The sequence below is a fragment of the Triticum dicoccoides genome, chromosome 3B, assembly GCF_002162155.2.
Source record: "Triticum dicoccoides isolate Atlit2015 ecotype Zavitan chromosome 3B, WEW_v2.0, whole genome shotgun sequence".
NCBI classification, from domain to species: Eukaryota; Viridiplantae; Streptophyta; class Magnoliopsida; order Poales; family Poaceae; genus Triticum; species Triticum dicoccoides.
Window position 1 is genome coordinate 830,921,892 of NC_041385.1, and position 24,020 is coordinate 830,945,911.

A 24,020-nucleotide genomic window follows, 5' to 3' on the forward strand; every position below is an offset into this window, starting at 1 on the left:
CAAGGCAACGGCGAGATCCACGTCGAGCTGCCATGGCCATGACCTGATCCACGACGAGGTTAAATGGGGGCGGCTGCTTCCTAAAGGACGACGAAGCTCTCCAAGGGTGGGCCTTCTGTTCTCCCCGAGAATGATGTACCCGTGGCATGATTGCTCTTCATGTGTACGTGCTTGCTGTATTTACCTGCATCTGATGGTTCTTCCAATGTGCGTGTTTGAGAAATACACCTGCAGGTAATGGTTCTTCATGCTATGTGCCTGGTTCTTGTGTTGCTTCCAGGGCATAGAACTGCCTGCAATGATTCCTTGTGTGCTTTTGTTCCGAGTTCCTTAGCTTCTTTTGGTGGATTAGCTACTGTATAAAATAAAACAAGCAAGCAGTTCATATGGGTTGATTAGCTGATGCATGTGATGTGTATAAATGGATAATTGAGATGGGTGTGATTTATTATGGGATGTAGTCTGATTTCTAAGAAAAGGGTTTCTTCTTGGTTGAGAATAACGGAATTTGAGATGTACTGCTATGTGTTTGCTCTCCATCTTGGACCTTCTAAGCTGCACCTGGTAAAGTGTTGATAGGTTTGACGTAAGTATTTTGGACCTAACACATTTTTATCAATTGTTTCAGATTGACCCGGCGAAATACAAGAGCATCTCATCTGGATTTAGCGTTCTGCTAAAGGAGCAAGGAGCTAGGGGATTTTTCATGGGATGGGTGCCTACCATGCTTGGTTACAGTGCTCAGGGGGCTTGCAAGTTTGGGTTCTACAAGTTCTTTAAGAAGACCTACTCAGATATGGTTGGGCCTGAGAATGCCGTGAAGTACATGACCCTATAATTTACCTTGTAGGGTCAGCTTCTGCTGAGGTAATTTTTGATATCGCTCTATGCCCCTTTGAAACTGTCATGGTCCGTGTGCAGACACAACCTGGATTTGCTTGTGGGTTGAGTGATGGGCTTCCCAAGTTCATCAAATCTGAGGGTGCTGCTGGGTAAGTAAATCTCCAGCCATCTTAACAACTTCATGATTTGCTTTACTTACCCTCATCCTATGCGCTCTAACTTATTGGTTAATAATGCCAGGCTTTACAAGGGAATTGCTCCTCTCTAGGGTCGGCAGATTCCTTACAAGTGCTTTCTCTCATCAGTCTGTTATAGTCTTCTAATTTGAATTGTCACTACTATGGTTGTTTCACAAATGTGGCCTGCTTTGGAACCAAATGCTCTAAAGCTGGTCCCCTGTTTCATCTAATCGGCCTGTTTGTTTTTTTTTGATACCAATTGGCGATGTTTAGTTACCTTTTCTTCTTCTATATGAGCAAACTACTATCCTATTGATGGCCAACCATGCTGATACTATTCTATATTAGTTTTACCATTTCTATTTGTTGCCTAGCTTACGGACATTATTCATCGACTCCTTAGAGTCATTCACTCCACAGTTTCGATGGAAGTTTTTAGCTGAAACTCCAAAATTCACTTTTCTTGCCAAAAGTAAATATGTTAGCCAGACATGAGATTACTGTATGTATGTCCATCCACACTTGCGCTGCAGCAGAAGAGAACAACTTAGTATATATGACCCACACAATAATAAAGAATAAAGAAAAGGATTAGATATTTTTATATAGTATAAATAATAAAGAAGCGTGACCCCAAACTGTTAAATATGTGATATATATCCAAAGGAGAGTGAAGATAGCTTTTTTGTTGTGCTGCCAACTGGGTTAACAAATTCAGATTATGTTATTGTTCTGTACAACAATACCTTGCTAAACGATGGACGTCCTCAGCGAAGAAAGCCATGTCCATGACCCTCTAAAGAAGAAAGAACACAAGCCATAAGAAACAAATGCACTTTCATATACTTAGTAGAAGTCGACTCCAAGTGAAAATGAGGAGTGCAAAGCGGGTTACCATCTAAAGATATTGGCATCAGAAATCCTCAAACACCTCCTTGAACAGTTAAATTGCAGGACAAGTTTACATAGACTATTTTGTAAATTGCAATTACTGAATATGAGCACACGAGCAAACAACCAGACAGTAACGGCCTAATGGGCAGTGATTATTCATGAGTGTCATCCCATAGAATGTTCAAATTCACTAAAATAAGCCAATTCAGCCCTTAACAGTCTAGCAGAACATCTCTCACAGATTTTGCCACTGATTCGTGAATGGGGAGGATATAGATGCCAGACGGGATATGGTGAGATACAATGCCGATGTCTAACGACAGCAGTGGGTCGAGCGACACGGGCTTCTGTCCAGCGACGCCAAGAAAGAAGCGGTAATGACGGGCGCCGACCAGTCTACGCGTATTATGGTCTTACAGTCCAATTTTGTGTTTTTCATATCAACATGATTGTTTTACCGTCAATTTTCTGAATATTGTTAGTGACTAACTATTTCCTAATTTTGTTTATTTAGGTTGAATGTTGTTTCATTCCCCAGGTGGCTGAATCCAACTCGGTCTTTATCCTGCCTTGGAGTTCTCTCTCATAACTGAAGCCAGGAGGTATTCGATTTATCGGATTTCGAGCTAGCTGCCCTTTTCTTGCTCCTTGCCATTAGCGCAGCCCTTTTCCAATTGATTTCACTAGATCCCCTGTTTGTACAGTATGGATGAAAAACCTTGCAATTATTTCACTAGATCGATTGATGATAGCTTGCTGTTGCTGATGAAACCGAAGAAAATGTATCTATCCCGGGCCAGTTGCCAACCAAACCAACATTATCTCAGTTACCGGTTCAAAGATGTCTCAAACCACGCACAAACATTTCAGTTGATACATACACCATAAGTTTGGTTGTCCGCTCTTTTAGATGCCCAGAAGCATGATTCTCAAGATCATTGCTCACTGAACATAAGACCAAATGTTCCAATTTATTTTATTGCTTAAAGAAGAATTGGTGTTCTGTTGTGTTATCCTGTGACACTATATGGCATCAGGTTGTTTGCTTCTATCAATTGGCATTGTTATTAATGTTTCTGTTAGATTATTGTCTACCTTAATGATCTGTTCAACCAACAGGTATGGAAGTTGTTGGTGTGGTGACCGCCGTAGGGCCCGGGCTGACTGGCAGGAACATTGGGGATGTTGTCGCCTACGCAGGCAAGCCGATGGGCTCTTATGCCAAAGAGCAGGTTATTTCAGCCAATGTTGGTTCCCATCACACCTTTGATTGATCACACAGCGGCTGCTATCGTGCTGAAGGGGATGACTGTCCATATGCTGGTTCACCACATATTTAAGGTACATTTTGTCTTGCTCCTGCTGTGTGACATACTGACCTGCTGCACATCCGCGTGAAGCACACCCACCCGCTGCCGGAGGCGTCCCGCGCCCACGCTGACTTCAAAGCCCGGAAGACGTCGGGCTCCATACTGCTGACCCTATAGAACTAAGCACCGTCATCTTTTTTGGGTAGGAGAAGAAGGCATAAACAGGGGACTCGGCGAAGAATCTACAATGCTTGTCAATATGTTTGCATCTGAACACTGAATCCTTTGTCTCTCTGTTTCTCCTGGTTATGTTGGATTAAGTATGAGTGAGTGTGTTTGTTGGTTATGAGTTGGATCGTGGTCTTGCTGTGCACATCATTGTTTGAAGCATGACGAGTTGTAAAGACCAACATTTTTCAAAATAGTGACCTAGCAGGACAGGTATTTCCCTCAGTTTGTATATTTTTTATATTCATGTCAAGTTATACACTAGACTAATTATAACAACATGTCAAGCTTATAAGGCATGGCGAGTTCATGTCAAGCACCTACAACTCGGTCGTCAACAAGTCGATAACATCACATACTTGGTTTTAGAAATTAAAGTAACAAGCGCAAACACCAATCCACTGGTGCACCACAAGGCGGCCACCACAAGGCGGCATTAGCGTTGCCGGGTGAGAGGCTGTGGTGGATCGTTGCTAGGAATTGGTTTGGTTGTGTCAGGTGTGTGCGTGCAGCAAGCCTCTCTGGCCACCTACCCCGGCATTGGGGTTAGACGGAAGATGGGTAATTAAACAAAGATATATGTGAAATTATAAAATCAAGTGATTTTCTCGCATTGTAAAGTCATTTTGTTTTACCCGTTGCAACGCACGGGCACATTTACTAGTATATATAAAGAGAATTGGGTTTCTGCCCGTACGTCGTCGGGGTTTTTACAGAAAACCCCCTGCTGTTTTGGGTATTCAACCCACAATACTATTATAACTCAACCCAAAGCGGTACTGACAAGAGAAAAAAAGAAATAACCCATAGACCCTTACGTCCCTGCCTCCCAATCCCCTAAAAACCCAATCCCATCTCCACCTCCTGCCGCCGGCCACACCACGCGCCGTCGTTTGTCGCCGGCCCACCCCCACACAGCTGTGCGCCGCCGGTGCATCAGTCCTCCCCCACATCTTCTGCGCGCCGCCGGTGCATCAATCCTCCCCCACATCTTCTGCAGTCTTTAAATTAACTATTAGTCCCACCTCGCAGCTTTGTTATGAATTGAATCCTACAAATTTATATATGTTCAAAAGTAGACAATCAACATGCCGAATAACAAAGCAAGATGAGATGAGAGAGGGGCTTAAGCAGAGATGGCTGATCAAGAGAATAAGAGAGAGATCAGGCCACCCTTGGGGAAGAGGAACGGATCCCTGTGTGTGCGGCTGGAACAAAAGGGGGAGGGGGGGGCGCCGGGACGAGCCGTACGGCAGTAATCGCCCTTCCCGCGGAGAAGCAGAACAGAGTCGTGGGCCGCTGGAGCAAAGCAGGGGCGACCATCGTGGCCTGCGGTGGAGGTGTGGCGCTAGTATCGAGCGGGACATGGCGCTTGGACGTCGCGGATGTTGGAACCGCAGCCCTCTAGCTACCTCTCTCTCACTCGAACGGAGGTGGAAGAAGAACACAGACTTAAAATTTTCCGGCCGGCGCACGAACGCCCCAATCCTTTTCTTCCTTACAGTGGCTACATGGCTACACACGGCTCTTACCGACGCACCTCGATCAATATATCAGGGGGCTTTTTATACCCGGCTGCACACACACACCAACACACGCACCATCCGTCACACGCGGCCACTAACAGCACTAACTAATTAACTCACGCATGCACCAACTGCACGCTCACCGCACCAGCCACTACCTGCATGCACGCCCAGATCCAGCCTCTTCCAACGGCCACATGACCCGCCATGCATGTAGCTAGCCAGCCACGGCTGCGCCACTCAACGCGGCCAGTCTAACTAATCCCTACAGCCGCTAGTACACACACGACTAAACACAGAGCTATGGCCGCGCGCATGACGCATGCAGTGGCATGGCTTATTTCTAACAGCGCGTGCTCCTGACGGCAGCTCCCGACACGGTCGGAGAAGGTGGGGCGGCGCGGATCTGGCGATGAACAGCATCGGGAGCTTGGGCGTCGGGGTCGGAGGTCCATGGCGCGGGTGTGATGCTCCTGTACAGAAAAGATACGGGGATGTGAGAGGTGAGGGAGAGATCCATAAGGGGAAGGAACAGAGAGGGAGAAGGTCAGCGGACCAGCGGCCGGTCGCCGGACGGGAGGCAGGCGCCCGGGGTCGAGGGGAGCTCCTTGCTCCGGCGTGGTTGGTGCTGGCGGCGGTGTACGGGCGGCAGCGTTGTGCAGTGCGGCTGGCTTGTGCATGAGCTCCTGGCTGGTGGCTAGCTGGGCCTGTGGCAGAGGCGCGGGAGGAGAGGTCTGCTGGTGCTGGTCGGCAGAGCGCTGGGTGGATGTGTGGAGAAGATAAGATTCTCGGTGGGATTGAGTGCTTGTCGCTACTGCTTTTTCTAGACGATGCGATGTCGCTGCTGCTAGAAGTCGATATCTTTTGTTTTTCGTAGGGCTAGATCTCTGCTAGCATACAATTTACTACACTTGGCTGCTGTTTAAGCGGCATAGCTTAATCTTAATTATGAATATTAGTAGCTACAGTACTTAGAAGATGTGTGAATGAAATATTGGAAAGATTTGTTCAAAAAAATATTGAAAATAAATACTATTTATGAACGGAAAAGTTATTTGGGGGTCACCTATGGACTACCTGATCATCAATATATTCCTCAAGTCTCGATGTTCCTGATGCCGTTGATGAGAGAGAGAGAGAGAAGCATGTGGTCGTGGCTACGTCGATCATGTCCTTGGTCCTTTCGTGCACCACCTTCATGCATGTAGCTACTCCCCTCCCTCATATCATCTCACCCGTAATTCTTCATGTCCTGATCCTGTTCGAGCTCTGATGATGGTGTCAAGGGAAGTAACCGTGTTGGTGCAGTAATACATCGTCTTATCTTTGAAGTGGTCAAGTATAAAATATGAATTCATGATAAGACAAAGAAGAATCTAACAGATTGAAAGATAGAGCTCACTATTTCACCATGAGATAAACTCTCCAATTTCATGTAAACCCTGGAATTTATTTCATATCCGTTGCAACGCACGGGCTCTTGCTAAAACGCCAGCTTTTATTAAAAATAAGGAAATTCTCACGTCCGACCATATTATCAACGCTTATTAAAAGCGGATATAAAAAGATGCACAATGGCATATGAAGCAGGTTATGCCCATTTTTTCGTCCGGTGCAACGCAGAGGTATTTGTACTATTGCTAATAATAAATGGGCTATTGCTTTTTGCGGCACATCACGGAAACTGCCCCAAAGTTGTAAAATATTACCCACCAATGCCACCTATAAGTGATAAAAATATTTCTCACAGGGGAATCCTCCGCCTTGGCCGGCTCATGCAGTAGGGACCTCCCATATTGCGGTGTGCGTGCTGGGAGAAGACGCACGACGTCCGTTTGGACCGGCCCATGTCCAGGTGGCCTGGTTTTTAATTTTTCTTATTTTCTTTGTTCCATTTTCCTTTTTGCTACTTTAAATAATTTAGGACTTCAAAAAGTTCCGAAAATTTAAAAAATAACTTGAAAAACTACTGAAAGTTTAAAAATGAGAATTTTGAAATAAAATGTTTAATAAATCATAAAATGTTTGTGGATTGGAAACATGTCCGCATTTTATAAAAAATATTATTCAAAAAATGTTTGAATTTCAAAATCTAATGTTTGGGAAATAAAAAAATCATAATTTTTTTAAAAAGTTCAAGTATTAAAAATGTTAATGAAATTGAAAAAAATTGCCAATTGAAAAAATGTTCATGAAAAAATATCCTAAAATTTAATAAAATGTTAATGACTTAAAAAGTAGTTTATTCATTCATAAAAAATTTGTTGATTCAAAAAATGATCATGCATTTCAAAAAATGTTTGTTAAATTAAAAATGTTTGTTAAATTAAAAATTGTTCCAGAAATTTCCAAAACAATGTTCGTCCATTCTAGAAATGTTCGCCGATTCAAGAAAATTGGTAAAAATGTTTGCAAATAGTTTAAATTGTTCACGAATTGAATTATTTTTTTATTTTAGAAAATGTTCGAAAATTTGTAAAAATGTTAATGAATTTGACAAATGTTCATGATTTCAAATATGTTCACGAGTTTTAAAAAATGTTCATGATTTCACGAAATTGAGAGTGATACTATATCTCGGTGATGCTGCAAAATGTGATTATGGTTATTGGAGATTATGATTTTTCTCCCGTTGCAACGCACGGGCCCTATTGCTAGTTATTAGACAACGGTCGAACAGACGTGTACAACTAGCTCTCTCACTACCTCCAAAGTCGGAACTGCTATTAAGCTATTACTTTTTCTTAAAGAAGGTATCTATAATACCTAAATAGCTCATCCCCACTATCCTATTTCTCTTGACATGCAGACTATCCACCTCATATGTGCCACATCAGCATTATAATCTTTAATTTTTCCAAAGCATTGCTTTTCTTCTGATGAGAAATACCACTTCATTTCTTAACCACACGCCGCTATGTTTTTTTTCTGCCAAAGGCCCACTAGCCTGACCGCACCGCTTCCTTGTGCACTTCCGATTCCTTCCCGATTGATTTCCACATCAAAAGCGCGAGCCCATCCGCTTCCTTCTCCACTTCCGTTTCTTCCCCACATGATAAATCTTTCTCCAATCCTCGCGTGTGCGGCAGCTGGATGGTAATCTCCGCGTGAGGGCGCTCTTCCAGATATGAGCACCAGTCCACTCCTCCCGCTATGACTCCCCTTCGATGCCTCTCAGGGCGATGGGATGTGGGCCGAGCCATGGTTCCCTTGCCGCCCATCTAGAACGTTGACCAGCACAGCCGAATCATTCTATGCACACGCCGTCGCTCTTCTTCGGGCTCTCATGGCGCTGGTGGCCTCCCAGTTGCGGCCCCGATCTGAACGAGTAGTTCGGGTTCCAGCTGGAGGAGCTGTCAACATCAAGGTCCGCGAGCCCAACCCGAAGAAATGCCTAAGCATCTCTTCTCCTTGCTCTCTCTCGATTTGTTTTCAGTAGCAGCCGGTATATATCCATGCCTGAAACAGAGATTGGGTTCTTTGACTTTGAGCTACATATCCGTGCCACAATTCATCGAACCAGTTGACAGTTGTATGGCAATTTTGTTTCGGGATTAAACAATTTGTGCAGTTCTATGTGGTTCGGCTGTGATTGCCCCTTTGATGATTTGTCTGCACTATTGTTCGTGTTCAAAGTTACTATAGTTTTGGTTTTATTTTATTTACATGCATGGTGATTCTATTGTTCAGGTTTGGACATTTTTTTATATATGCAACTCCTTTTTGTTTTAGCTCTTCTGCTTTTTTTTAGGGTAGCTCTTCTGCTTTCAGGTATGTATATGTTCTGCCTCCTGTCTTCTCCACAGCTGCCTCTCTCCCTCTTCACCTACTCCAGCCTCATATAAATCTCACTGCTCTCCTCTAAAAGGAAACAGATGTGTTTAACTTTAATTCTCCCACGTAACCGTTGCAGTACATTTCCCCCAGGGCCGGCCCTGGGGGTATGGCGGCAGGGCGACGGCCCAGGGCCCAGGCGAGGAGGGGGCCCATGACAGAGTATATATCTATATTATAGCCCAGCAAAAAATAGGTAAAAAAATACAAAAGAACTCGAGAAAAGAAATAAGATGGGCTAGGCCCATCAGATAGCTAGCAAGCCATCGTTGATCGATTAACGAACGCGAAGTCGCGAAGCGACACCGTGACTCACGCCAGTTGGCAGACAGACGACTGCTCGTTTTCCTTTTTCTTCGTAGGTTAGGTTCGTCAGGCGCCGTGACGCCCGTCGGCCTCCTCGCTCCGTCGCTCGGCGCCTTGCCGTGTCATCCTCGCCTCACCTGCCGCTGGCCCGCTGCCCGCTGGAGCTGCACGCTGGCGCACCGCACGACAGTCCAGCAACCCAGCGGCCCGGCCATCCGGCATCCGGCAAGGCGGCACCACGGCAATACGTATACAAGTATACATCCGACTGACGACTACAAGTCTTGAAGTCTGCAACGCGGCCATCCCCAATCCCTAAAGTACGTTTGAATGTTTCCATCCATGTTCCTCAGTTCCAGTCCATCCCCCAAACCCTAATTTGACAATTTCAGTACTTTATTTATTCTTTATTTAGTATTTAATTACGTATTCAACTATACATCCATGATCCATCCTCCAATTTCAGTATGCATGAAGTTTTAAATTTTCTAATTCAATCAATCATTTTTTTGTCATTCTATGTACATGTCTAGGGTTCCAATCATCCGATGTATAAATTCCTAATTCTTTGTATCCTCTTTTGATCTTTTCTTCATGATTTTAGGACATTAGCATGCCATGTTACCTAAGAAGAAGCAATTGTCGGGTGCTGAAACAAGAAGGAAAAAGAAAGAAAGTGATCCAAAAATTCTACCATTGAAGGATTCTTTGAATAAGTTCTTTACATCTTCAAGCAATGTTGATGTCATTGAAGAACAAGGGCAAGAAACTACTCCTGAAGAAACCTTTTTTGAAGCACTGAAGTATTATTGTTGTCGATGGAGTCAGTCTAATTTGGTTCTTATTTGAGGTAATTAATCATGTCGTGTTAGTTTCATTTTGTGATTTTTTAGTATTATTGTTGTTGATGGAATCAGTTCAAATTTGGTTATTATTGTTCTCGATGAAGTCATTTGAATTATTATAGTCAAATTTTAAACTAAAGACGTGTGACTAAAAGTTATTCTTAATAAGTCATATATATAACGCACACACATACATATATATGGTCTTAGGACTTAGACATAGGGGCCCATGTTATCGAGTTCGCCTAGGGCCTCCCAAAACATAGGGCCGGCCCTGATTTCCCCTTTAATCACTGGAGCTGCTCATGAGTCATGACCCTGCTCGATGGTCGCTGGATTTTGCCCTTGGATATTCGGCCACATCCATCGCGTGTTGGTGCCCTGAATGTTGACCGGGAAATACTTGCGTCCTCACGCCACAACCCCTGTCCGTACATGCTACCCCAGCAGCCTCCTCATCGTACCTACAGCCCATCGAATTGCTTATGAAGTCACTGTTCCAAATTGTTTGCAAAACGATGCTGAATTGGAATTATATGAATGCCCTCTTTTTCTGTGGTTTGTTCTTGCAATCATGAGCCAGAGGTTGGAAACATCCTAGGTTGGGTCACCTCTGCGCCGTCGATGCCACCTGCAACCTATTTCAATCCCCTCTGTACAAGGTTCTCCCCGATTCCTCCGTTCCAATCTCCCTGCACCATGTTGTTCGTTAGATTACTGCCATGCATTTGACCTGTTGATCATTTTCGCCCTGCTTTCCTTCAGTATATTTAGAGAGTCAATGTTCGTATCATGAATTACGTCTTTGTGTTGATATTTTTTCCATAGCTCATCACTAGGTAGTCATGGATCCTTATTTTGCTCTTTTTTATTTTGACTGGGTGTATATAGTACAAACAGACATGCATACACACTGGGTTCAGACTAATGTGTAAACTGAAACAGGGAATTAATCGTTGTGCCATGTTCCAAACTAAAAATAGAGAAAAGTGGACAAATGATTGGTTAGCAAATATACACAGCCGCAGGCAAATCTATTTTTGGTTGCTGACTGCACAATCTGAACTATATAACTCTGAAAATATATTATACTCTTTCTCTTGGGAGTTTAGAGCTGTTGTAGCGTTGCTATATGAATAGATGTCCAGCTCACTTGATTGTGTAATATAGATGTGTAGGTGAGACCTCAAACTTGACCATAATATCAGGTTTAGAGATGCAGATGCACATGGCCAATGATCTCAAACGTGTATGTGCTGTTGCAGCATATATGCAGTTCTGATCACTGACTGACAAATTCGTTGAAATACAAAATCAGTATGTACATTCAGAAAAACCATGTTACTAGCTTTATCACTGTGGCATATCTGCAGTTCTGGTCATTGACTAACAAACTATATAGGCCACGGTATACAAAACTACAAATATATTATGATGTGGGGCAACATGTATAGACATCATCTGCACTTTTTTGCAAGTTTCCACTTTGATTCGTTTGTTCACCCTTTTATCTTACCTTAGTGTAGATTGCCATCTCTGCAGAATGTGAAGTTAGTTGTGTAGTTTCTTACTTAAATTTGGTTCATGACCTTTCACACAAAATTCATGAAAAAATCCCGCAGCAACGCGCGGGGCATCAGCTAGTTAATATGAAGTAGATACCAATTAAACCCACTCTGCACCAACAAGATGCCTAAAAACATCCAGGATGCACACCACCAAAAAAGAAATTATAAATAGGAAAAAAGAAAAAAGAAAAAGAGAAAAGACCCTGCAATGGTGATTAATCACCCGCAGTGCAGCACTATAAATAATTAAGCTATTACTTGCATTGCAGTGACACGTTTCTCCTTAATCAAGCTACTTTCTGCTGCTGCCCACTACTTTCGCCGTTCACAAGTGAAATATGTTTTTGATATTTTAATATAAATTTCATATGGACTGAAATGAGTTAACAACACACTAACACACAAAAATGTTATTCCCTCCAATTCATATTAATTGTTGCTGATTTAATACAAGTTATACTAAATCAATGACCACTAATATGAATTGAAGGAAGTAGAACATCTTATATTTGTTTTTTAATGTGACAACTGCAGGTTTACGCCAGCTTGAACCATATATATTACAACAGCAGTGGCAGCATTACAAGCTGAAGCAGATGGTTACAAGGGGAGAGGGGGGAGGGGGGAGAGACAAAGGTTACAATCTCGCAGAAAGGTGAACCAACATTGGGGCCCAGTCATGAAGCAGAGACTATTTGTGGGCATTATTACATCTATGTGTTTTTTCAAAACGGAGGCAAAAGATTTGCCTCATCTATTAAAGTAGAGGAGAATAGAGTTTTGTAGAGTTACACAAGGCCGGAGTACGGCATGACAATTACTCGCGCGATACAATTTTCCCTAATTGTTTAGCCCCTGCAGTAACCCATAGGTTGGCCTCATCTATAATAAGCTTGAGAAGGATTGGCGGTGGCGTCTCTTTGTGGCGGAAGACTCTAGCGTTCCTTTCGTTCCAAATTGTCCAGGATACGAGCATGGTAAGGGAGGCCATGGCTCGACGATCCGGAATGCTCGAATTGGTGCGCTTGTCCCACCAAGAGAGGAGGGAATCCTCAAGGTGCCAGTCAGAAGGGTCCAGATGCGCAAGCCCATACTTGTCAATGAGCATCCGCCAAAGCCTCAAGGTGAAGCGGCATTTGGCAAATAGGTGGACGCCCGACTCCTGCACCTGCTTACAGAGCGGGCAAAGACCGCAGTTGTCCCAGCCACATCGCTCTAGCCTGTCGGCGGTCCAAATCCGATCTTGTAAAGCCAGCCAAGAGAAGAATTTGACCTTTGGGGGCGCCCACATTTTCCAGACCATGGAGTCCATGGGGGAAAGCGTCAAACCCAGAAATTGTGCCTTGTATGCAGTGGACGCCGAATATGAGCCGTCCGAAGAGTGCTTCCAAATGATGTCATCCTCAGAGTGGATGTCGAGGTGTATGTCATGGATGAGCAGCCAAAGGGTGAAAAATTCCTGCACATGCTGGCCAATGATGGTAATGTCTCGTCTGATCGTAAGCATCCAAGCATTCTCTGTAATAGCCTCTCGCACCTTCCAGTTCTTTCTCCTCGAGGCCTCAAAGACGAGAGGTGCAATGTCCTTCGGCTTGCGGCCAAGCAGCCAGGGGGAGTCTCAAAAAGGCGTTTTGGCCCCATTGCCCACGATGATGGAAGTGGAGGCGTAGAAAAAATCACGGTCCTCCTCGGTGCAAGGGTTGCCCAGGCCGACCCAGAGCTTGGACGGCTCTTTCCATTCAAACCAAAGACATCTGAGCCTCAAAGCACGAGCAAATTTGTCGGTGTTAAGAACACCCAAACCCCCATAGCTGGTGGGGCAGCAGACCATGTCCCAGTTGTCTTTACATTTGGCACCTGTGGTCTTGTCAGAGCCGGACCAAAGAAAAGCTCGCTCAATCTTGTTGAGGTTGTCAAGGGAACCCTGAGGGACAATGAGTGGTGTGATGGAGTACACAGCCTGAGAGGTGATGACAGATCGAACAAGGGCCGTGCGCCCAATGGTGGTGATGTTCTGCCCATCCCAGGTGACCAATTTTCCAGCCGCCTTGTCCTGGAGGTATTGGAAGTCAACTTTCTTCAGTCTCCAAACCGAGAGCGGGAGGCCCAAGTATTTGATAGGGAAAAACGCCCTGGTCACCGGGATGCTGCTGAGAATGCTCACAAGATCCAGGTTGGCGCATCAAATGGGAACGACAGAGCTTTTGTGGAAGTTGGTGCAAAGGCCCGTGACGTCTCCAAAGCCTTTTAAGATGGTTGCAAGGTTGTCAATATCACTCTTAATTGGCGCCATGAACACGGCGGCGTCATCCGCATAGAGGGAGGTTCTGACCATTGTACCTCGGCCACGAATCTTATGAATGATTCCCTTGCGCGTAGCCAAGTCGAGGATCTTGTGCAACGGGTCAATTGCGAGCACGAAGAGTAGAGGCGAGATGGGGTCTCCTTGGCGAAAACCACGTCCATGCCTTATGGGGGGCCAGGCAGGCCGTTGAGGAGGAAGCGCGAGGACGAGGACGAAAGCAATGCCGCAATCCAATTTCTGAATTTATCAGGGAACCCCATGCGTTGCATGAGATCCAAGACATACTCCCATCGGACTGAGTCAAAAGCCTTTTTCATGTCCAGCTTGAATAATAGAGCTGGAGTCTTGCACTTGTGCAGCCGACGAGCGAAGTTGCGAACATACATGAAATTATCATGAATGCTTCTCTTCTTGATAAATGCACTCTGCGCATTGGAAACCAGAGCATCCATGAGTGGCGCTAGGCGCATGGACAACACCTTGGCGATGATTTTGGCAACGGCGTGCATAAGACTGATAGGCCTATAGTCGGAGATCCCCTCAGCGCCGTCCTTCTTGGGCAATAAGACCACATTGGCAGAGTTTAGCCATTGCAGGTTGTCCGTGCGCAGGGAGTCAAAGAAGTGGATGACTCGCATGAAGTCCACCTTGATGAGGTCCCAACATTTCTTGAAGAAAATGCCGGTGAAGCCGTCTGGGTCGGTAGCTTTGTTGTTGGGCATTTCTTTGATAGCAGCCCAGACCTCCTCCTCAGTGATGGCAATGCCAAGAGCGTGGAGGTTGTGATGCTGGATGTCGAGCTCATCCCAGTTAATGTCTACGTTACTGTTGGTTCGAATCCGCCCCATGACCTCAGAGAAGTGGTCGTGTATGATCTTCTCCTTCTGCCCATGCTCAGTCACCCAACCGTGAGCCTGTTTGATGCGGTGAATATGGTTTTTTCTTCTCCTGGCATTGACACGGCGATGGAAAAATTTTGTGTTCGCATCCCCTTCTTTGAGGTTGGCCACCCTCGCACACTGGCTCTTCCTAGCTCTCTGAAGGACCGCCAGGCTAATGACTCGTCGTTTAAGTCTAGCCCGAAGGTCGGACTCGGCGGGGGAGAGGAGACGCGTCTCTTGAGCAATGTCCAACTGAAGGATGACCAACAGAGCCGCATGGAGTTGGACGTTGGCCTTCGAGAACATTTTTCTACTCCATTCCGAAAGGCAGAGGGCGGTTTTTCTGAGCTTATGATGAAGGACTTGATAGGGCTCCGAGTGGGGCATGTGCTCGTTCCAGGCCGTTTGGATCACCTCAGCGAACCCAGGCAAGGAGACCCAAATGTTTTCAAATTTGAAGGAGCGTGGACGTCTGGGTCCTTTGTCATCTGCCAGGAGCAGCGGACAGTGGTCCGACAAGGAGGATGAAAGCGCGTGGAGAACGTGGGTGTTGTGTGTGGTGTCCCACTCTGCATTGCAGAAGAAGGAGTCTAGCTTGCACAGGGTTGGATTGGATCGCTCGTTACTCCAGGTGAAGCGCCTGTTCTGAAGATGGATTTCCTTAAGCTCACAAGACTGCAGCGTCGCACGGAAGCGGTTGATCCTACTTGTGTTCACGTTTCTCTTATTTTTGTCCCTAGCACGATAAATTTGATTGAAGTCGCCTGAGGCCAACCAGGCGACTCCCGGCAGCGGCTTGTGGCTAAGGAGCTCCGCAAAAAAGGCATCCTTGCACGCCGAGTCGGTGGGACCATACACCGAAGTGGTTTTGAATGTAGCTCCAGTATCCCGGATGCGTACCGTGGCCGACAGACAATAAGAAGATGTGGCAATGTCAGAGACCTCCGGGAGGCCTTGATCCCAAAGAAGGAGGATACCACCACGGGTCCCCTCAGCCGGCCGCTATGCGAAGCCACGAAGCCTATTTCCGCCAGTGGAAGCCGCAATGAACATGTCGATGGAGCTGAGCTTTGTTTCTTGGAGGCAGGCAAGGTGACATGAGGTGCCCTCGATTGTTGCCTTAACAGTAGCCCTGCGGTCTGGGCAATTTAGCCCTCTTACGTTCCATCTCAGAGTGTTGATAGGTTGCTCATGCATGGGAAAGATAGAGATTCTCAGGGTACAATCTGATAGCAGAATACAACTTGGGGTTGAAGCAACTAAGGCAAGGCATAAAGCCAGTACTGCTAACAAGTAGCAAGTTCCATGCCACACACGGCAAGGACCCCTTACAGGAAATGCAATCTAAATGCACTAACATGGGAAAACTAGAGAACCCTACAGAGGCACTACAAGCAATTTTCTTCAGACTGTAGCCTCTTGCTCTCCCGTACCAGCAGCGGTAGGTTCCATTGTCGACTCTCCTCCATGCCCAATGAGGGCGTCTTCCACTGTGTTGACAGCGCCATTGTCCAGCTGGAAGAAATCACGCATGGCCACAATTATCTCTGGGGTCAGCTGCTCTTTAAATTTCAGCGAGAAAGCAGCAAGGGTGGCTTCAGTAACATCTTCTCCATCTCTGGTGATGCCCAGACTCCGGCAAACCAGCCGTTCGGCCATTTTAGCCGTTGGTACAGCCTCGGGACGGGCGGACGGGCGCCGCACACGCTGAAGCGAGATGCCCCCAGAGCTGTTGCAAATCTTCAGCCCAGCCATCGTCTTCCGGCGAGTTCGCAGGTTCCTAGGAGGAGATACAGCGGGTGGTGGCTGCGGGCTGCACAGCGAGGAGGCCCGCTCCAGCAGCGCCGGCTCGCGCACAGCAAACAACTGTGAAGGCAGCACAACAGCAGCATCCTGGACAGGGGCGATCAAAGCAGCAAGCCCAGCCGGCAGAGTATCATCAGCATGCCCAGAACGGGCTCTTGGCGGAGAAGGCGTGCGCTGGAGCTCTCCAACGCCAGGAAGAGGCGGAGTCGGGGAGCGTTCAAACCCCGGAGGCCGCGTCGGCGAGAAGGAGATCAACGGGCGCATCATGGCCGTCGGCGAGCACAGCTCGATGATGGCGGGGCTTGGCTCCTGAAGGGCCATCCTCGCAGCACGGGCCGAGTCCCGCTTGGAAGTAGGGGAGGGCCAGAGGACCGACGTCGGGGAGCGAGGCGGGGAAGTGGGCGGAGTGCGCGCCTCCTAGGAGAGGCGCCTGGTCGCAGCTGGCCGCCTTTGCCTAGAGGGGCTCCGACCGCGCCCATCATCTTGAGGGGCCGGAGTTGCTTGGACAATTGGCAGCAGCTCCATGGCGATGGCCTCCGGGGCACTGGCAGAGCCAGAACCCAGCAGCAGGGCAGCATCAGCGGCCGGATCGGCGAGGGCAGCCTGACGGCGCCCGTCCCGGCCAGACCCGCCACGGCGATCCTCTTGGACATCTCTGCCAGGCCCGCGCTGTTCATCACGAGGAGCACCAGAGAGGCTACGTCTGAGTCGAACACCCAAGCTTTGGCCGCTTCTGGGAGCGTCCCGCCCACTTCGTCCGCGGCGATCATCGCGGTCGTCATCACGGTCCCGGCCATCACCATCATCTTTGTCTCTGCGGGCATGCCGCACGGGGCGAGAGATTCTCTCGCGCCTGTCCCTCATGTGCTTCTCGCCGTCGACAATGTGGTCGACTGTGATCATAGCAATCCTGTGGAATCGGAATCCAACTCAAGGCCTTCGTGTCGTCGCTCGGTCTGCTACTGACTCACAGTCGACCAGGTTTTGTTGGCCAGCGCACGGAGGGGGTACAAGCTAAGGTATTGCTCTATGAAAGCCATGTCGACATGCCGGGTATATTCACTGCCGCATGTACTTTGAATTTTGCATTGCGGACTTGCATAAACCAACTATCAACTCAATTAAATTAGCAGCTAGGAAAGCAATATATTTTTCTAACATCCAGAAGGGTGCCAACCACTCCTTTCTCCCACGACCTGACCTGCACAGCCCGCGTCCACTCCCCTATTTTACCCTCTCACTCTATCCGCTTGTTGCTGCCTCCAGGTCTTCGTTTCAGTGGAGTAAACCGGTTGAAACTCGGAAGTTGTAGAATAAGTGCCCAAGAAGTCGTCGATGTAGAGGAGAATATGCCTGCCACCGAGATATACGTAGCAAATCGTAGTCCTAGGGAAGAAGATATATATAGAGCCTCAGGCCTGACCTGACGGAGTCATACAACACAGCTCTCACATGCATCCCAATGAGGCAAGCTGGGCAACCTTCGTTGATAGGAACTGGTGCCGGAGGATCAAGACGAACAACCGTGCCATATACTCCGTAGAATAGCCTCATCCACCTCTTCGATCCATCCGCTCGCCAGGAACCAAGAAATAATTGTTCTGCCGTGCCACTGCTATGTGGGTGCTACTGCTGTCAGGAGTGGAGTGGCACGACAACAAGCTGGATGTGCAGGTTGCAAGGTGTTGAGGGAAGTCTCGTCAATTCTAATAGTAGTACAATGGGGAGGACGTGGAATTTGAAGTCGTGAGGACGTCACGCAAGGTGTCCAGGGGATCTTTGGACATAGGTCACACGGACACACGATATACCCCGGTTCAGACCCCTGATGTCGGTAAAAGCTCTACGTCCTTATTTGCTCTTTTCTTATATATGTGGAGCGGAGGCTACAGAAGATTACAATGTCGGGGGAGGATCTTCACAAAACAGAGTATCTCGACGAGATGATATGGCAGAGATACGGGCCATAAGCATGGAATCCTTTCTTGGTAGTCTAGACAGTGATGGTGCGGGAGAAGGTCGTCCTCTACGATGCTCTGGGTGCCCCTTATATAGCATGACTTATGTAATGCTTCCATGACGGTCCACAGGTGTACAGGGCTCGGAGTTTGGCCCTCACCTCCGTTTTACAGCGCATGTAGGGTCGTTCTTCCATATTCACACAGTCATTACTTCTTCCGATATGTAGTATCGTGGTATTCCTCCTCTTGAGGCGATGATGAACCTGCTGGTGCCTCCCGGGTGTGGGGGGAATTACAAATACTTCCTCCGTTTCAAAATAGATGACTCAGTTTTGTAGTAAAATTAGTATAAAATTAAATCATCTATTTTAAACCAGAGGAAGTACATGATTTAACTTATCACCGACACAAGGTGGCCACCATGTCTGCAAGCGGCGACGGACGCTACTGTGAGCGGTGATGGGATTTGTTATGAGTGGAGTGACGCTGCTACCAACTGTGATAGGCACTACCGCGAGCAGACACCAACTACTTTCTCCTTTTTTTTGAAACAGAGGCAAAAGACTTGCCTCATTCATTAATAAAGGAGGAGAGTTTTAGAGTACATAATAATAGCTCCACAACATAGTCCGTCCGTCAACAAAATGAAAACAATAACTACTCTCGCGGCATGATAATGCTCAGGTGCGTAGCTCCTGCCGTGACCCAAAGTTTGGCTTCATTTTGGATTATTTTTAGAATGTAGAAGGGCGGCGTTGATTTTTTCCTAAAAACTCTAGCGTTTTTCTCGTTCTAAATGGCCCAACCAACAAGCATAGTAAGGAAAGCCATGGCCTTCCGGTTCGCCATATTGGGCTTCGACATGTTTGTCCACCAATGCTTGATATTGCGCTCCGCCTGCCATTGATGGATCTCGAGAGCCCCTGGGCCAAGCCACTCCTTTACCAATCTCCACACGCGCAAGGTGAACCTGCACCGAAAGAAGAGGTGCGCGGACGTCTCGTTTGCCCTTCTGCAGAGGGTGCACAGTCCGCAATTCTCCCGACCTCGCTTCTCCAATCTATCCGCCGTCCATATTCTGTTTTGAATCTCTAGACAGGAGAAGAACTTGACCTTGGGAGGTGCCCAAACCTTCCAAATAGTCTTGTTCATAGTCGTCGTCATGGAGCCCAAGAACTGGACCCTATAAGCAGAGGCCGCCGAATACTCACCGTTCGCCTCAAATTTCCAGGATATGTCGTCATCAATCTCTGGTGAAAGCTCGAATTGGTCCAGATGGACCCAAAGGTCCACGAACTCCACGATGTGGTTGGTGGTTAGGTTGATGGAAGGGTTGATCTGGCGCACCCAAGTATTGTCTCGCAGTGCATCCCTCACCACCCACTTCTTCCGCTTGGAGGCTGCGAAGATGAGGGGGGCGATATCCTTCGGTTTTTTCCCTCTCAACCATGGCGCACCCAACCAACTACTTTCTCGTCAGCAATCATAGCTCACGAAGCGCAACGACGTGGTGCCCAGGGTTTCACTGCTGGTGCGCAGACACGTGCACATGGTGATGGGGAAAGTTGTAGCATCCCATCATTTTACTATTACTCCCTCCGTAAAGAAATATAAGAGCGTTTAGATTACTACTTTAATCTAAACACTCTTATATTTATTTACAGAGGGAGTACTAGTTATCCTCATAATTAAAAAATTCATCTAGAAAGCATATTTAAGTGATTAACTAAAAAGGAAATTTAAAGTGAATAACAGCACATCCTAAAGTACAAAACAAATGTATGTGCTCAAGCAAATAGTTTATTTCTGCATCCAAAATTTGTATCGTAGTACAAGTATAATAAAACTTCTATATTGATATAAGAATCAATGTGCCTCTACCCATCCAAAACTAAGCTAGCAACAGAATACACATGGGTTACACCAGCTACATGGTGCCATCTTTTAGACACACATTTGTCCACCATAAGAAGTTGTGCACTGATTAGCAGTGAACTAACCAACAATAGATTAGGTATGGGCTGCAATCTTTGGCCGATTAGCAGTTAGCACATCTAAGAATAGAGACAAGGAATAGTTAGCCATAACCAGCAAGAGGAATGAGTTAAAAATAGTACCGTACACGGAGCGAGAGTAGAATAAGCATTGCCAAAGATTCACTCATATCTACTCTGCTCCAAAAATAACGAGACCATGCTTTGTTCCTCCCCCTGTCTTCATATCTCTATCCACAATAGCGGAAGTCGAAAAGTCCATTCTGCACCCGAGCTCATATGCTCCCGCATGAATAGTAAAATCGAAAAAAAATCAAAAAAAATTCCAATTTTTTTTGGGAGAAACATCGACAAAAGTTCTAAATGCCTGCAAAAATTCATCATGAAATCACATTCCTGTAAGGCGTGGCAAAAAAACAAATTCAGTGCTTCAAAATGCGTATGAAAGTAGCTTTTTCAGAGTACTTTTTTTTTGTCACGCCTTCTAGGAATGTGATTTCATGACGAATTTTTGCAGGCACTTAGAACTTTTGTCAATGTTTCTCTCAAAAGAAAATTGTAATTTTTTAAATTTTTTTCGATTTTTTTTCAATTTTACTGTTCATGCAGGAGCATATGAGCTCGGGTGCAGATTAGCCGCGTCAAAACGAAAAGTCAATCAAAGAGTTGGTGATTTGGCCGCAACTGATGTGTTGTCGTGGAGCAGAGCAGGGCCTAGAGGAAGGAGATACTAGTACACTAGGAGTAGAACCAATCAACAAGAACGATAAAACAACACCTCTGTCATAGCTCTATTTTAACTTAGATGCTATTTCGCTTAAGCATATAGGCTTATGTTATTTGCAAAGAGGAATGGGCGGCCAAAACCAGCCAAGAGGGATGAGTTTTAAACCGTGCAATGTGCAGCCTCTCAGCTGGACCCACAACAAATAACACAAGTTATATTGGTGGTGAATGGGGCATCGGCACGGCCTGAGATTGATACAGAGAGCATGAATTGGTGGAAGGACAAGACCGTGAGTTAATGACGTGGAATCGTTTGCTTCGACATGAACACTGTAAGCGCATGTGGTACTCGTACGTAGCAACTATGTTAGCCCTGTTGAGTCAAGTTGGTTGTGTGAATTTTCTTGTTGTAAAGAGGGTTAACGTGGCCCCCATCTCTGCATCGATCGGTTCATGCATACAGCCCTCAAGTTGTTTGTGTGAATGGTGACAAATTAGCGCAAAATATTGTACAGTAGTTTTTTATGTGTGGTCATGACATGAGTCAATACAGAGGCTCGAGATACTAAACAAACGTCATTATAATTGTTTAACATCGTGTTCACTGCATGTTAGGCAACATCAATTATTTTGCGTGTTCGGTACCATGTTCACAGATATCTGTTTCCACAGTTTAGCTACTCCACCACAATGCAGTCAAGGAGACAAGTTCGGGACGGGGTAACGAAACACACAAGTCCGTCATGAACTCATGATGATGCCGCAAACTAGCTACCACCTAAACACAAGTTCAAATATCTGACGCTTCCATGCATAGTTCCATTTCTTGTTGCCTCCACCATCTGACGTGTTGATCTCACCATCTTAGGTAGATGGTAGGTGCCGAGGTGTCTGCCCACGCTTTTTTGAAGCCCTATGACCCTTCTCACACACAAGTAAAGTGGCAAGGATTACCAAGATCATGATAAGCAGGGTAACTGCAAACGAAAAGCGAGTATGAAAAAGGGCATATATAACTTCGACTAGAAGAACACATCAAGTAGCATAAATACCATGACGATGCAGCTGATATAGTGGGTCGCCCAATGAAAGCAGGTGGAGGAGCTTCTTATTCTCCTTATGTTTCTTTTTCTCTGAAACTTTTTTCTCCTTCTCCCTGGCGGCGATGGCGCATTTCTGGGTGCGGAGCACATCCAGCTCACGAAGAAGATGGCGCAGCACTTCTTTCCTGTGCTCCACTTGTGCCGCAAGGATCTGAGACAGTGGCGGATCTACAGGGTGGCCAGGGTGGGCCGCGGCCCACCCTGGGATTTTGAGACAGCCTATATACATATGGATTCAAAATGGACCAGAAAAAAAAACCAGCCCAATAAACAGACCAAGGGATTCTGAGTCCAGTCCAATCCAGTCCTCCCTGCCTCCCTCGCACAGTCGCACTGCCAGATCGGTTGACCCCGATAGCCGCCTCGTTCCCTCGTCTCCTCGCTATTCCTCGCCGTCGCCGCCGTTCGCGCCCAGCACCCCTGCCGTCGCCCAGCCACCGAGGAAGCTCTCGCCTATTCTCCTGTTCTCCAACCCGCCCGTCCGGCCCTCTCTAGGCGCGTCTCCCTGCGCGCGCGGCGAGCCCCTGTCTCAGGCTCCGCGCGGCTGCGCCTCTGCGGCTCTGCCCTGCCGGAGCGCCGGTTGCCTGCGCCCCTGCCGCCGCTCGCCGGGCGGCCCTGCCCTCGTCCCCCTCCAAATCCGGCTGCAGTACTGGACCCAGTGAGGTACCCCAAATTTGTGATCTAGGGTTTGCTTTTTTGCACTATGTACATAATTCTGCACTCATTTTGGCCTCAATTAGAATCATTGTGATCTAGGGTACATAATTCTGTACAAAATTCTGCACTCATTCCAAAGTAGTATTCTTGCAGAATTATTGAAGAATGAAGAGGGCAACATACATTGGTTCTCTTTTCCAAAGATAAGCTATGAAGATAGGGAAGAAGAAGAAGCCAGAAAATATGCCGGATGTGGCTGAAGTGCAGACCCGCGAAGTTGTGTGTATGCCGGTTGTGATCGAAGAGCAAATTGAAGAACCAACATTGTCTATGTCAAATGTGACCATAGAGCAAACTGAAGATGTGTCACCGCCATCACCACCGGTTTATGATCTTAGTCGTCTTAAACATGATCCTGGGGAAAGGCTACCCATTGCAAGTTATCCTATCAATGATCAAGACACAGTTCGAAGAGCATATATTCTTAAAAAGCCATTCAAACCTTATGCACATGACTTTTAAAAAAGAACAATTGGGAGTAGAGATCGTTCATTCAATCATTTGTGGCTTCATAATCATAGTTGGCTTGAATATAGTATCAAGAAGGAATCTGCATTTTGCTTTGTATGTTACTTGTTCAAAGAGAAAAAACTAGTGGTAAGGGAACTAATGCATTTACTGATGGTGGTTGGAGTAATTGGAATAGAGAGGATGCTCTTCTTAAGCATGTTGGTTGCGTATCAAGTGTGCATAATGCAGCTCAAGAGAGATATGAGTTATTTGGGAATCCTCGTGCAGCGATTGATGATATTTTTGTGAAGGTGAACAGTGAGGATTTACGTCTTTCCAAGATGAGGTTGAAGTATTCACTTAGATGCATGCAGTTTCTTCTTCATCAAAGATACCCATTTACTATGTAGGCTTCTTTATGCAAAACTGAGAATTAATTGAGATTTTTACTGTGTTTGTAAGACCATATTGATCTATTTCTATGTGCTATTGGTAATTAGTTAGAATGTTCACATGTCATATTAGTTATCAAATTTTTTTTTTA

The 24,020-nt window shown here is 46.3% G+C and overlaps 1 protein-coding gene, 1 long non-coding RNA gene and 1 pseudogene across 2 annotated transcripts in view; all 3 read right to left on the reverse strand.

Moving 5' to 3' along the window:
- The window catches only part of LOC119280194, a 9,740-nt pseudogene extending 6,353 nt beyond the window's left edge, over positions 1-3,387 (reverse strand).
- Positions 3,388-4,890: 1,503 nt separating this feature from the next.
- On the reverse strand, positions 4,891-5,770 carry LOC119282534. The gene is made up of 2 exons (XR_005138768.1): positions 5,537-5,770; positions 4,891-5,453 (listed from the first exon to the last, which is right to left on the reverse strand). It is a non-coding gene; the product is annotated as an uncharacterized LOC119282534 (long non-coding RNA).
- Positions 5,771-20,524: 14,754 nt separating this feature from the next.
- Positions 20,525-24,020, reverse strand: part of LOC119280195 — a 170,860-nt gene continuing 167,364 nt past the window's right edge. Inside the window, exon 2 of the mRNA XM_037561135.1 lies at positions 20,525-20,540. Coding sequence (XP_037417032.1) covers positions 20,525-20,540 — 16 coding nt within the window. The remainder of the gene's footprint in view (positions 20,541-24,020) is intronic.